This window comes from Amblyomma americanum, chromosome 3, assembly GCF_052857255.1.
Source record: "Amblyomma americanum isolate KBUSLIRL-KWMA chromosome 3, ASM5285725v1, whole genome shotgun sequence".
Lineage (NCBI taxonomy): Eukaryota > Metazoa > Arthropoda > Arachnida > Ixodida > Ixodidae > Amblyomma > Amblyomma americanum.
Window position 1 is genome coordinate 42238814 of NC_135499.1, and position 14986 is coordinate 42253799.

The following is a 14986-nucleotide window of genomic DNA, read 5'->3' on the forward strand; positions in this document are numbered from 1 at the left end:
CTGCACCAATTTTTGATGGCCATTTTTGCAGAAAGTTGACATAGCTGCAATGAGTGTGACAAAGCTTCAATGCATTCTCTCTCTTTTTCACGTAATACCCTTGTCGGTTAAAAAATACATGATTTCGAAAATGCCCATTGTGCCGTTCAACGTTTTTTTGTGCCATAAGTATTCAAAATATTCGCTTTGAAATTATTCAAAGAAAATTATTCACTTTGAATTCGCTTCGAGCCAAAAAACGGCTACGATTTGTACATGCCTACTTTTTAGATGTGGATGTAGTCTGAGTGATTCACCTTACCAGCTGCGTATCGTACCGCTGCATGTCAATCTGACTTCTCGAAGTCTCGATGAGTTGGATGAAAATGTGCCAAGAGGTAAAATGAAGTGCTGGAGGTTGCCAATCACGGTAATTGAGATTTGTCGCAGTGAAATATGCCTGTGTTCACTTTGGCTGTATGGCATACTACTTTTTGGGTGTAATCTTGGCCTGTGCGAGCTGGCGCACTAGCTTTGGCAGAGTTGACTGCTTTGTACAAAATAGTGTATAGAAGGGTACAGTGGGGTTTATTCTCTAGCTTATTTTGCATGTGGGGATCTTTGCTGTGGCACCTCGTAGGAGGAGCAGCAGCAGCAGCAGCAGCAGCAGCAGCCTCAGCAACAGCAGCAGCAGCATGTTGAGGAAAGCGGTGGCCCCCTCCTCGCTGAGCCACTCCCAACAGTGGTGTCCGAGGAACAGCAGCAGCCACTGGTGGTTGAAGAGGAGGAGTTCCCCTTGGCAGAGCTGGTGCGCCTTGACGAGATGATCAACCGGCCACGCTGGGTGGTGCCTGTGCTGGCCAAAGGAGAGCTGGAGGTGCTGCTCGAGGCTGCCATCCGCCTCTGCAGGCAGGGTGGGTCCACCTCTTGGTGATCTCTCTCACCCTGCCTCCCCTGTTGGTGGTGGAGCAGACAGAACAGAAAGTTGCTGTGTTTCCTTGATTGTGTTGAATGGAACTGCGGCAGGCATGCCTTGAAGGCAGCACACTGGCAAAACAGTGTAGTTTTGTTTGAGCCCTCGGAAAGAATCTCACCATGCTTGACCTGTTTCCTTTGACAGCGCCGGCTGTAGAGCACGCTTTTGATGGATGGCTGCTGCAGTGGTTCTCAAATTGTTTACATATTGCCAGATATTGTTGTATCGATATGAAACCTGTACCATTCAGTTTCTCTCCTTATCTACTTTCCAGTGACACCAGAAGCACCTAAGCTTGGAGACAATTTTAGCACACAGAAATTCAATCTATTTTCATAAAAAATTGTGTGAATTACACCTATTCTTACCAGAACGACGGGAATCCTATACCATTTTATTGCACAGCCTTCATACCTTCTATGGTTATAAGGTATGCGTAGGTTTGGACAGGGCAGTGACGAATAAAAACTCTGGACACAGTTCTGGCGACAGTATATCCGTATCACTGATGAAGCAGTTCAAGGCATGCCTATCTTAGAAATGAAACTGCAATGCTCCTCGAAATTGTGCCTGAGTGAAGTGGCTCGTTTTCTGTTTCATGTTTACTGCAGTCTCTGAAAAGTCATGTTGCTGTGACGTTTTGAAACCTTTCGAGCCAGTAGTCCTACTGCAGGATTCTCGGCCGTTGATATACTATATGAGAAATGGTAAAAACACTGGTTCTCAACTCAACAGTGGCTGTCAGCTATCATTCTTAGCCGTGGTTCTCAACATCACAAGGGGTGCAGAAGGACCTCTTGTGAAGTTGTGAATCTTACAAGTGCTTGTGTGTGTGTCTTCTTCCTTTTCACATGTTCTCTTCAGGGACGGTGTTTGTAGTTTCCTGTGATGGTTGTTGGGAATATACAGGGCTGTTCAGCGTGTGATGTGTGTGCACTGCATTGCTTGCAGGGCGCGATGTAAACAGTGAGCCATGCCAGCGATTTTTTCGGGAAGGGCTCACCATCTCATTCACCAAGATTCTCACCGACGAAGCGGTCAGTGGCTGGAAGTTCGAGATCCATGTAAGTTATGTCGGGAAAAGTCTTTTCTTCGGCAGTTGTGGTGAGATGTAGCTGAACACTACAAGAGAACAGCCTTCAGTGGCACCCTGGGGCGGCATGGCAGATGTGTAGTGCTCTAAGTGAATAACAGTAAAAGCTTGTTGATACAAACTTCAAGTGACTGAAAAAAAAATGTTAGAATTATCCAAAACCTCGAATTATTGAATGACTCTGAAAAAAGTAACAAGAACCGCTTGTATCTTGGTAAATTTATTTGGCGAAACACTGGGAAGTTGTTGCTTGCTGTTGAGATGAGAGCGGCATAAAAACGACTACTTTCAGCGATGGAGCTCCACTGCATCTGTGTCACACACCTTATAAGTGGTAGCATTGCATGTAAGGAGGTTTCACTGCATGAATTGCAAATGGCACGTGGTAAGCGCGCAGTTTCGTCACACTGGAAGAACGAAAGAACCATGCGGATGGAAACGTTCAGTGGCATCCAGTCGGCGAGGAAAAAAAAGGGGGGGAGGGGGGATAGAAAATACTATTGAGATGCTCCAATCAGTGCCCAAACGGCGCGTAACTGGGCTTGGTTGGCTGGCTTGTGCGGGCTGGCGTGGAGCTCTGAAAAGTGAAACCGAAACTATGCAGGGTGAGTGTTCGTAGGGACCGGCCTGTTCATTTGTCGGGGAGCTGACCATTGCTCGCATGTGAGAGGTGCGTGAGCGGCTCTGCAGCATGAAGTTCAGGTTTGAGTAAGGTTATTTGGGTGATTGCTGGCTGCACTGGGCATGCCCTCCCCTCAGAAGCTCATTCGAATGAGCCAGTGCAAGACCCGTAGTGCCCACATTAGCGAGCGTGCAACGCCTTAGACTTACATGGCCAGGACTACGCTGGCAGTTCGGATTATCCGGATATTAGAATTAATGCGGTACGAATCAGGAAGCTTCATTGCTTTGTTTCCTTAAGGGTGACTTCCCACCATCTTCACAAGTATATTTGTGTGGCTCACATCATGTGGGCACACAGTTGCCTGAACCTGCGAAACACGAGCCACTTTGCTGACTCGTAAACATTGGATGCCATGTGTTTATACCACGGTGCCGCTTCAGGGATGTTTCTTTCGTTCACACTGCAGTAAAACCTCGTTAGTTCGAAGTCATTGGAATCATGAAAAATGTTTCAATTAACCATGTTTTCGAGTTAACTGAGCACAGCAAAATATGGGAGCTAGGCCAAAAATTTCGTTGCGGAAACGGATTGAACAGACTCTACGACTGCCATATACTGCCGCATGAAAGTCTACCCCCCAACACATTTTCCCAGCTGGCCAAAAAAAAAAAAAAAGTTGACTCGAAATGCAAGTATCAAATACATGCAACCACCTCCCCGTCTCTTCTCCTGCATCGTCCTGCCACCGCACTTTGTTTTCTAGTTTCCCGTGGGATGGAATCACGACGCGTGCACAACTCAAAGCAATAAACGCTTAACGATGCAATCACAAGGACAGCAGTCTGATGCCAGTTGAGATCAAAAGCGAAAAAATGACTCTCGATCCTGTGCGGTCCAACTCACTATAACGGCAAACCACACTGCAAACAGTCCTGCAGTTTCGGATCCCAGTGTGAAACATGCCTCGGAGATTATCGGAAGTTCGCTCTCGCGCTACTGATCACTTGTCTGAGAAATTGACCGCCGGTGCAGACGAACCACATAGATGGCGCGTAATTCAAATGTTCTTTAGTAGCACTGATTTGCAAGCAAATTAATGACTTTTTTATGCCTGGAGTCCTGCGCATTCTGCTGTAAATGGATGCTGGCACGGGGCACGCACTACCCGCTGCTCGTCCAAAAAATCCTCAGGCCAACCCATTGTTATTTTGCGACAAGTCGACTACATGCGGAGCTAGGATCGTGTCGCTGGACAAGCGCAGGCGCGCGTTTCGGCGGTCCACAAGCCATGCCATGGGCTGGTTCTTGTGCTGGGAGTATTGGCGCTATGGTACTTTGCGTTTCAAACACCGGTATCACCCTGTGGCGCTGGCTCGCAGCTCCTGGAGGCCGTCGCTTCGCCGGTTTGTGGCAAAATCGGGATCGGGGATGCCCACGTAGCACGCCAGATCTTCAAATTAACTGGGCTGGTGCAGGTCGCCACTTGAATTATCCAGTCAAATTTGCATTAGAAAGTACGGGACCGAAGAAATTCTTTGAATTATCCGGGATTTTGAATGAACAGAGTTCGAATTATCGAGGTTTTACTGTGTATCGAGGAAGAGCTCATTTGTGTGGTCATTACGACACTAGAACTGCTCTCAAAATTTTATCCTGAAATCTCCATTGACATTAATCTACTTGATTTGGGAATGTAAAATTTTATTTACAACAACTGCAAGTTGTGTATGCATCGGTGTAATTAAGTCCTCAAGTGACGAATAGCTGAGCATCTCGGAGAGGTGTGACCATGTGGAATGAGGCATATGCTTTCTCCTCCTCTTTGGCTGCAGCGCTGCATCATGAAGAACTGTGAACGGCTGGTTGAACTGTGCGTCACCAAGCTGCACCAGGACTGGTTCCCTCTACTCGAGCTCCTGGCCATGGTGCTCAACCCTCACAACAAGTGAGCCTTCTTCTTGACTCGGCCGCAGGAGCAGAGATGTTTAGCTGTGCGAGCAACTGACGCAAAGGAGATAGTTTTTTATGCCTGGGCTTTAATAAGCTGCTCGGCATATAATTTGCCTGTTCATTTTAATAGTAATAGTACTGGTAAAAGATGAAATGCATTCTGCCTGTGGTACCTGCCACGTATTAAGATGGTCTGAGGCACTCAACAGAATGTTGCGTTGGGGCTGTCGCTACTGCATAGCTGGTTGTTGACAGAGTGGAAACAAACCTGGTAAGGAATGTACCATATTTGCGCAATTGACTTACCCCTTATCGTATGTCAGGAAAAAACAAACAAACTTGGAGGTCGCTTAAGTTTCGCCTTTGAGTTATCGCGTTATCTGGCCTCCACCGCTTATCGTCAGCCATTATTGGCAGCCGTGCGGGCATGCCCGCGAGCTCATTTCCAAAGCAAAAATGTATTACCGTAAAAACCGGACTATAGGTCAGACCGGAATATAGGTCGACCCCCCAACTAACCAATTCTAGAAATGAAAAAAATCTTTTTCAATGGAAAAAGTACCAAAAGACACCCTTACCTTGAAACAAATGCGACTCGACAGTTTGCACAGTGGTGACAGCATTTATTTTCATTTAAATGCTTCTCGTATATACACCTGGCCAATTTTTTAACAGTACCGCGCGCCCATTGACCCGTGTGTTTGTTTCGGGCACACAGAAGTACGGTGCCGTAGAGCAAAGCCCTTCCTCTTCATGAATTGCCGCACCCAGGATGGCGAGCCCTTGAATTGCGCCCTCGTGAGTCTAGAGGTAGGCGCGATCTCTACTGCTTTCACGTGGATGCAGTCGCAGCCAGTGACCTTGCACGCAGCGCAACCTTTCCTTCCATTTCTGGATATGCTGCGGTCCGCCCATGAATTGATGTTTTCTTCTGGTTACTGCAATTTGTAATACGCAGCTTCTGCCTCCGCCAGTACTGAATTCTCTTTTCGGATACTCCCAATTCGCGCTGTGCCGCCATGTTGCCGTGAGCTTCCGCGTACTCAATCGTGCTTTTCTTGAAGGCGACGGAGAAAATTGCCACCGGCTTCCACTCATTTTGAAACAAAATGTGAAATCGCAGCCTTTAACCAAACAACGGAAACGCAAAATGGTGGTGCGACAACGTCGTCACGCCGCACTGCTGTTGATGGCGATAGTGATAAAGACTGTTGACTTCAGCCGCCCATTGTTGCAAGACTTCCGTAGTTTTTCCGCCAATGCCTGGTATATAAGACGGGGGTTGACTTCTCGCCATGGTTTTTTGAACAAAACTTCAACCTATATTCTGGTTTTTACGGTAGCCACGGGACTATTCATCAACACCTATGCCATCGTCCTCACTAGCACTGCCTTCATCGTCGCTGCTGCGGCCCCACAGCATGTCTTTCTAACAGTGTCGTCCTGCGAAATCCCCCACTTCGCAAACAGCCACAGCATGTCATATGTCCCTTGAAATTCCACACTTCGCAAAACAACTGCTTCACGACATCGTGTGGAACAGCTGAAAATTTTGCCTCGCTGCAGCCGCCACACCCGCCTGTATCACTCGTTCTGAGACGTCGAACTTGCGTTCCGTGCGCAGTTTTATTTTATTTTATTTTATTTCAGTACCCTCAGTGCCCGAGGGCATTACAGAGGGGAGTGGGGTACAATAGACAAAATAGCAAAGGAACAGCAGTCCCAAGTAACACAAAAATGTGAACAAGAATATGGCTCGCGCAAATCAGTAGGTTACAGCAAATACAAACAAATTAACAGTCATTTAACACGAAATTATGAGCAAAGAATAAAGGTAAGCATAAAAGTAAGCATACCACGCAAACAAGCATACCACGCAGTCCAGGTCTGTTTTAACTACCACATAAGCTGAAAAGAATAAACGGCAGGGCGCAAGAATTGCATGTACTATGCTACCATCAAGTTAGTTAAAGCCAATTTAAACACAGAATGGTCACTTATTTCGACGACCGATCGGGGAAGGTGATTCCATTTTGCCGATGTGCTGGGGATGAATGAGTTGTAAAAGTGGTTTGTTTGGCATGAAAGAATACCAACTTTATGACGATGATCGATCCGAGCTGAAACGTAGCAAGGTGGCGTTATAAATTTTCTCTTAAGGATCGGGTTATCGTAGTAAATCTTATGGAATAGACAAAGGCGGGATATATTTCTACGTTGCGACAGTAGTGGGAGTGATAAGCTTGATTTCATGGCACTGACACTAGAGTTACGGTGTTAATTCGAGAGAATGAAACGGGCCGCACGGTTCTGTATAGATTCGAGTTGGTATATTAGTGTCTCTTGATAGGGGTCTCAGATAGATGCAGCATATTCTAGTTTACTACGAACCAACGACTTGTAGAGAAGCAGTTTTACGGAGCTATAAGAAAGATTAAAGTTATGGCGTATGTAGCCCAGCATGCGGTTAGCGTTATTGCTTGCATAGTCTATGTGTACTTTCCAAGGAAGATTATGGGAAATGAAGACACCTAAGTATTTGTAAAAAGGCACAGGCTCAATGCTGCAATTATTAAGACGATATGAAGGCAATGTGGTGTTACGACGAGAAACCCGCATGTACTTGCACTTTTTTATGTTTAGTTCCATGTTCCATTTGTTAGTCCATTCAAGAGCATGATCAATATCCGATTGAAGAAGAGCTATATCAGAGTCACTGTTAATTTCGCGGTATATGACGCAGTCATCAGCAAAAAGATTTATTGTTGAACATAGATTGTCAGGTAAGTCATTGATATATATAAGAAAAAGCAGAGGCCCTAGAACAGAGCCTTGTGGTACTCCAGATCCAACTCGAGAAGTGAAGGAAGAAACATTATTAGCGGTGACAAATTGTGAACGATTAGTGAGAAACGAATGCAGCCACCTAAGAACGTTAGGGTCGAGGTTAAGTTTACTAAGTTTAAAAAAAAAGCAGTTGATGAGAGACCTTGTCAAACGCCTTTGAGAAATCGAGGAATATGCAGTCGACAACGGAACCCCTGTCGAGGAATGAGTTTAGATCATGTGTGAAGGTTAAAAGCTGTGTTTCGCAAGAAAACCACTTCCGAAATCGATGTTGACTGTCCGTAAAAAAGGCATTAGAATCAAGGAACGATGCAAGGTGAGAGTAAATAACATGCTCTATGATTTTACACGGAATGCTGGTAAGTGAGATGGGTCGGTAATTATGCGGGGAATGTTGATCACCAGATTTATGCAAGGGAATCACCTTCCCAACCTTCCAGTCATCAGGTATACATGCTCGTTACATCAGGTATACAGTTGTTCGTTTCTTCGGCATGAAGAAGTACAGCCATCTTGAATGTAATTATGAACGCTTACCGGACAAAGAGCACAAATTACTATTGACAAAGCACTTCATTGAAAAGTGGTAAAATATTGGTGGCAGTCATCAAACGCGTCAAACAAAGCCACAGAGAAACTATGCGTGAGCGTCGCTGACTCTTCCATCAGCTACTGACACTCCCCGGAAGTGCTACCATTCCGAGTGGTGGTGCCGCCACAATTGGAACAGCGGCCCTTCCATCAACTGTCAACACTTTTTTGAGTGCTGAGTGCGCAGTTGTAAGTAAATAAAAAAAGAAAAATGCGTTCGATAAAGTGCACAGAATAGCCAGATGCTCCTGGGTAGAGTCGTAGAGCAAACATAAAATTGCAACCACACTGTAGCATCCCCGATATCTCGTTTATCTCACCTTTATTTATGGTGCCATGCTTTTGTTTCAATGGTAAGTCGACTCCTCCACTTCAGATTTTCAAATTAAAAAATAATAGGCCAACTTACAATCATCTAAGTATGGTAGATAGGAGGAAAGCATGGAGAGAAGTAGAGTGGAGAGGAGGATGGTGACCGTGCCACCAAGTGCATGGGTTTGGCAAAAGTCAACATGAGTCTATCGCACTGCTTGCACAGACTCTGCTGCTGCATCAGTCAGAATGAGATCGTCTGCCAATTTTTTATTGAGCTTCGGGAATTAACAGACATGGTAAAAATGCAGCGTGCTACCTTTCAGCGCATGCAGCGCACCACATTGGCTCTTCACTTTGTGCAAGACAGCGAAAGCTTTGGGCTAGCCTGGCTGGCTGTTCCATTGCACATGCCTACGCCCGTACTCTCCAAGATGGCTTGGCAGATGGTGTCCTCGCCGCTCTGACCATGGCATTTCCATCTGCCTATTTGCTTTCCGTCTGCCAATGAAGCACTCGAGTGCAAGGTACAATTTTCAGTCAGGTTTTTTTTTTGACAGCAGTGAAATGTTGTTACGTTGAAGGTGTATCAAAATTTACTTTTTTTTATATTGAAGTTAGAAATACATGATGTATGGATGCAAAGTTGCAAAACATTGAAAGTGGGGCGAAATTTGCTTCTCTATATTGAAGCAAAAAAAATACATGGTGTTTTAGTGACACAAAGTTGTAAAAACTAAAATACTTCGCTAATAGAGGATTGTGTTATCATCCAAATGCGGTGATTCTCAGCCATGTCGGTTGCCAGCAGCAGCTGACCTGTCTGTGTGGTGGTGTTGCAGGTTCCACTCGTACAACGGCACGCGTCCCTCGGACACTGTTCCTCCAGGCTCTCAGATTCCTGACGACGAGATATATGCCCGCCCCACTGACACCAGGACACCCAAGGTGTGCACTGGCTTATTTTCTTAGGATTGTGCCTTGAGTGTGTGTAATGGGACCGTGAAGTAACACGGCTGACAGTTTGGAAACTGGTGACAGTACCACATAGTCGGCATAGTCGCAGTAATACAAAGGTATTGCCGAAATAGTTTTTTGATCTTCTAAATGCCAGGTGATTATTAATGCATTTATCCTTTTACCTATGCAGCCCAGTTTCTTGTACTCATAAAAATCAGACTTATTCAATTTTTCAGACCTTTAACAGGAACCAGCAGCTTTTCAATAGGACTAGAGTTTGCTTGCTGCAAATTGTTCTGATGGAATGAAAATGTGTTTTTCAGGCATTGCTTCCATGGACCTGGAGCTTCCATGTTATGTTCAACCTTCTGCTTGTCTGTTTAACTTGCATTGCATTTTTACAATGCAAACACAGTAAAAGGTCATTAATGCGAACTTTGTTATCCCGATTATTCTAACTGCCGGCGCGATCCTGGTAAACACCCATATAAGTCAAGGGCGTCGCATGCTTGCTAATTCGGATGCTGTGGTTCTCACAGTGGTTATTTCGAATGGGCTCCTAAAGGGAGGCCGCTTCCAGGTATGAGCAGTGCTGCGAGTGATCGTCCAAATACCGTATAAACGGGTGTAAGGGCCGCACTTTTTTTTTCTAGATTTGCGGGCCAATTTTTGCCCATACACGCGATTTGCGAAAAAAAATGTTTTTTTAAACTAAAAACACACCAATCAGGAAGCCAGCGGTGTTTATTCTACATTCAATCACCACTCGGGGTGTGTATTCAGACTCCAAGCTGGTGCAGTGCTCTGGTGCACGCTCATCCCACCAGAAGTCGCGCAGCACGTCCGCTGTCAATGCGTAGCCATTGTTCCGCACTTCCATCACACAGCAGAGCAGCTCTTCTTCCAGTTTGGAAAACTTGCAGGGCTTGCCTCGGAAGGCACATTTTTTGCAGCTTGTGTTCCCCAATGCGCCCTTTTGGTTGCAGCATTGTCGGACGCACACTTCTCGGCCACGTCGAATTTCTTGCCCGCCACGCTCTTGCCGTGTTCAACAGCAGACTCCCAGCAAGGTGAAAAGTTCGGCTGGTTGGTGCATGCTCTTGTGGCAGGAACAGCGCAGCACGAGACAAAGAAGAGACAGGCGGGACACGACGCGTTGTGTCCCGCCTGTCCCTTTGCGTCGTGTCCCGCCTGTCCCTTCTTTGTCTCGTGCTGCGCTGTTCCTGCCACAAAAACTCCCAGCCTTGTAGCTATTAAGGTGCTTGCCCATCGTGTTAAAACTGCTAAAACTACAACGCTCGGCAGCAGCACGCGAGAGCCACAATTACGGTGAACCACAACTACCGTGCCTTTGACTGCCACAAAACGCTGGAGCTGGTGATACTGATCCCGATATGGATAGCGGTAGCCGGCGGGAACTTGCGGCGGAGGAAAAAGTTGATGATGGTGATGCTGCAGAGTGGCTCATCGACCTTTGACATGTGCTAAATGGCAGGTGTGTCAAAGAACTGATGGCCCTGTCTCTTAACAGCAGTCACACAGCATAGTTTCGTTTTCACTTTTCTGAGCTTTGCATCAGCCCGCATCAGCCAGCCAACCAAGCCTAGCGGCTAACACGCTGTTCGGGTGCTGATTGGCATGTCTCACTAGTCTTTTCTGTCTCTTTTTTTTTTATCAACGTTTCGGTGCCGCTGAGAGTTTCCATCTGCGTGGTTCTTCCGCTCTTCCAGTGCACCGGAACAGCACACTCATCATGTGCCATTCGAAATATGTGCAGTGAAGCTTCCTCACATGCAATGCTGTTGCTTGTGAAGTGTGCGATGCAGTAACGATCGGGCTGCACTGCTAAAAGTAGTGATTGTCATTCTCATCTCAAAGCAACCATTTCCCAGTCGTTTACCAAATAATTTTACCATGATTCAAACAGTTCTTGTTAGTCTTTCCAGGGTAATTCGATATTTGAACATTTTTTTTATGGCCCTTGAAGTTCGAATTATTGAGCTTTTACTGTAGCTTCTTGGCGCGCTGCAAGGTCTGCGCCCCGCATGGCGTGAAACAGAGCAACGGCGTGAAATGGGGCAAATCATCAAGAAAAGCTAGTGCTTAAAAAAAAAGTAAATTCTCAACCATCTCAACAACAAAAATGGGGCAAGGGGGAGGGGTTCCGAGATATCACCTTGCGCCTTCTTGACTTAACTTTTCACCCTTCATAGAAGAGGAAATTTGCAGCACAAAAAAATAATGCACGGATGACAGAAGAAACACAAGCACAAGTGCTGCAACCAGCAAAGCAAGCTGCTCCCTCCAGCGATTGTGACGATGATAGCTGATAGTGCTTGGTTCCCAAGGCCGTAGGCAATGCTTCCACACAGATTTAACCGCAAGTTTCAGGCAAATTATGGTCATAAACACCTTCCGGGGGCCAGAATCCTATCGCTGTATCTGTTATTTCGCCAATAATTGTATCGTTGTATACGGTTCATTTTTACATAGGGGCAATGAGAGAATTGACAAATGTAAAGAATTTGATCGTTATAAGCAATATATCATTATATCTGGTATCGTTATAAGTGGATTCCACTGTATACCATGGGAGGGTGCCGTGTGCCTTGCAGTTGTGAGAATGAACACGCGGATGAACGCTTGGTGCAGGGTGGCATGGGCCAGACAGACTGGACGGTAAGGCAGAGGAAAGAAAATAACCGAGAGCACTTAGGGAACTTAGGCACGAGTAATGCAAAAGCTTTCCTAATCTGTTCCATTTCTCTTCCAGTTCTGTTCTAATTTTAGTTCATTTCTTCATGGTTGGTGCGGTTGTAAGTACTACTACATAGTACAGACTATTACTGGTTAACGTTTCATATTTTCCCACCTTTGATGATGTCACACTGTTTCGACCAATTGTGAGTTTTGCAGCGCTGCCACTTTTGTTAGCAATGCCTGGTTTTCATGTCGATGAGCCATCTAATGCTTCCGCATCATAAAGGTTGCAGGCATTGGGGCACGCGTGTTGGAGTTGCGTGTTGCATCACTGCTGAAGCATTACAGCATAAATGTGTGAAAGTATGCCCCCCCTTCCTTTGGTATGTGTGAACAGGGCTGGGTGGTGGACCTGATCAACCGCTTTGGCTCCCTGGGTGGCTTCTCCATTCTGCTGGAGCGATTCCGGACTGGGCCACCGCTCTCGGTGGCTGTCATTGCAGCGCTGGTGCGTCCGTTTGGCCTGTGCCACTCATTACTCACGGTTGGCACGGTTGAGCGCTACCTCATGCCCATTGTGCACATGGTGCCGGCTTTCCTGGAGCGCCTCTCCGACGAGGAGCTCAAGCGGGAGGCCAAGAACGAGAGCAAGAACGATGCGCTGGCGGCCATTGTGCGTGCCCTCCGCTCCCTGGCTGCCATGGTGCCCCGCCAGGAGGAGACCGTGCGCTCGCTCGAGATGTTCCGGCTGCGCATGATCCTCAGGTGAGCACAGCAGTGGGCCTGCCTCATCCCTCTTGGGGACACCGGACCGCATCTGGTTAGCCACCAGGAACAATGGTTTTTGAATTGAACTGGTTGACAGAACAGTCATTTCGATACAGTTGCATATTTCTGTATCAAAGTCGTGAAATTTGTTGAGATCGCGCCACACTGTGCCAAAATGCCCAGACTAGCAGTAAAAGTTCATGGTCGTGCTGGTTTTGGCAGAAATTAAGATGTTGCCAAACCAATTCTTTGCCGGAAATGCAACAACGGAAAGGCACAGGTAGCTCAGGTGTGCTTGGTGTTGGACGCACAGAGACGCTTGTTTTGGTCGGACTTTTATTTTGTCTGAAGTTGCTTTTTGCTGCCGGTTGCTACAGTACTGTGCATGGGCATGCATGGCGTGGTATAAATTTTCTTCTGTCTTGCGGGTTGCAGCAGATTTCACTCGTCATTGGTTTGCAGAACCTTGCCCTCTGATGCTAAAGCATGATTGCACTGAAGCTAGTTTTACGAATTGTAGTTCTGTTACATTACTCCAGCTACCGTAAAAACCGGACTATAGGTTGGACTGGAATATAGGTCGACCCCCTAACTAATACCCCTGTCACACGGCGAGTCTTCGAAATTCTCAGTCGCCATCGAACTCGAAGGAGTTGTGTCGCTGCTACACGGTAAACCTCAATGGCCATTGAAATGGTTCTCGTGTCTTACACCAAGCTTGTGTGGCGCCACAATCGCTACTTTGGATTTTGCAAAAATAACAAAAATATTTGATAAATGTATACTAAGTGCTGAAATACACGCATACACGCATGTCGTTTAAAACCCTTTTAATTGCACGTACGCGACGGACAGATGCAGACACTCCTGTAGCCACTCTAATACAAGACAAGCCAAAACCAAGCCAGTCCAACTGCGTCGGAGCGCTGCTTCGCCAGGCTTAAGACGTGGGAATTCGCCTTGATATCTGAAAAGCAAGAGCTATTTGTCTCTTTAAACTTTATGCAAGGGTAAGAATGGGCAAATCGAAGGCGAATACAACAGCTTAGAACACGATATTGTTTTGAGGGATTAGCGGCGAAGCTGTTATCGCTGTGAAGCGGGTGGGCAAGGGGCCGCCATGTTGTCAACGCTAAGTACGCAAGCAACGCAAAGATTGCAACACAAAATTAGTGCGCTTAATGCGTTTAAATCCAGTCTTATACAATTTTAAAATTATTGTACAGACTGCTTGCATTAAATCTTAGGCGAATAATGTTTGTTCATGCTTTTGTACCGTGAATGTGTCGAGTATGAAAGTGCGCTTGGCGCCGCTAGAAGAAACGCTAGCAACCTTGGGCAGCGCTCGAAGGCCCTCGAAATCTTGATGGAGTTCCGCGCTGCTCCTTTGACTCGATAGACTATTGACTCGATGGCCATTGAAACTGCCCGTGTAGCAGCGCTCGATCGCCTTTGAGTTGATAGGCTATCGGTTCGAGGGCCTTCGAAATGCCCGTGTGACACGGGTGTAACCAATTCTAAAAATGAAAAAAAAAATATTTTTCAATAGAAAAAGTACCGAAAGACACCCTTACCTAGAAACAAATGCGACTCGACAGGTTGCGCAACGGTGACAGTATTTATTTTCATTTAAATGCTGCTCGTATGTACACCCGGCCAATTTTTTAGCAGTATCGTGCGCCCCATCGACCCGCGTATTTGTTTCTGGCACACAGAAGTACGGTGCCGTAGAGCAAAGCCCATCCTCTTCATGAATCGCCACACCCAGGACGGCGAGCCCTTGAATTGCGCCCTCGTGAGTCTAGAGGCACGCGCGATCTCTACCGCATTCATGTGGATGCATTCAGCAGTCACAGGCAGCGATCTTGCACGCAGCGCAACCTTTCCTTCGAATTCTGGGTACGCTGCGGTCCGCCCACGAATTGATGTTTTCTTCTGGTTGCTGCAAGTTGTAATATGCAGCTTCTGCCTCCGCCAGTACTGAATGCTCTTTTCGGATACTCCAAATTTGCACCTTGCCGCTAGGTTGCTGTGAGCTCCCGCGTACTCGGTCGCGTTTTTCTTGAAGGCGATGGTGAATGGCCGTCGGCTTCCACTCATTTTGAAACAAAATGTGAAAAAGTAGCCTTTTAACAAAATAGCTTTGCAACGACAGAAAAACGCAAAATGGCGGTGTGACAATGTT

General features: G+C 46.5%; 1 protein-coding gene across 6 annotated transcripts in view; it reads left to right on the forward strand.

Annotated features, from left to right (window-relative positions):
- Positions 1-14986, forward strand: part of faf (ubiquitin carboxyl-terminal hydrolase-like faf) — a 255988-nt gene that overhangs the window by 14265 nt on the left and 226737 nt on the right. For 5 of the 6 annotated variants that reach the window (XM_077657297.1, XM_077657293.1, XM_077657298.1 and 2 more), the window contains 5 exons: positions 620-893; positions 1907-2019; positions 4506-4618; positions 9216-9321; positions 12431-12798. In XM_077657297.1, coding sequence (XP_077513423.1) covers positions 620-893; positions 1907-2019; positions 4506-4618; positions 9216-9321; positions 12431-12798 — 974 coding nt within the window. The remainder of the gene's footprint in view (positions 1-619; positions 894-1906; positions 2020-4505; positions 4619-9215; positions 9322-12430; positions 12799-14986) is intronic. The other variant, XM_077657296.1, reaches the window with a different exon arrangement.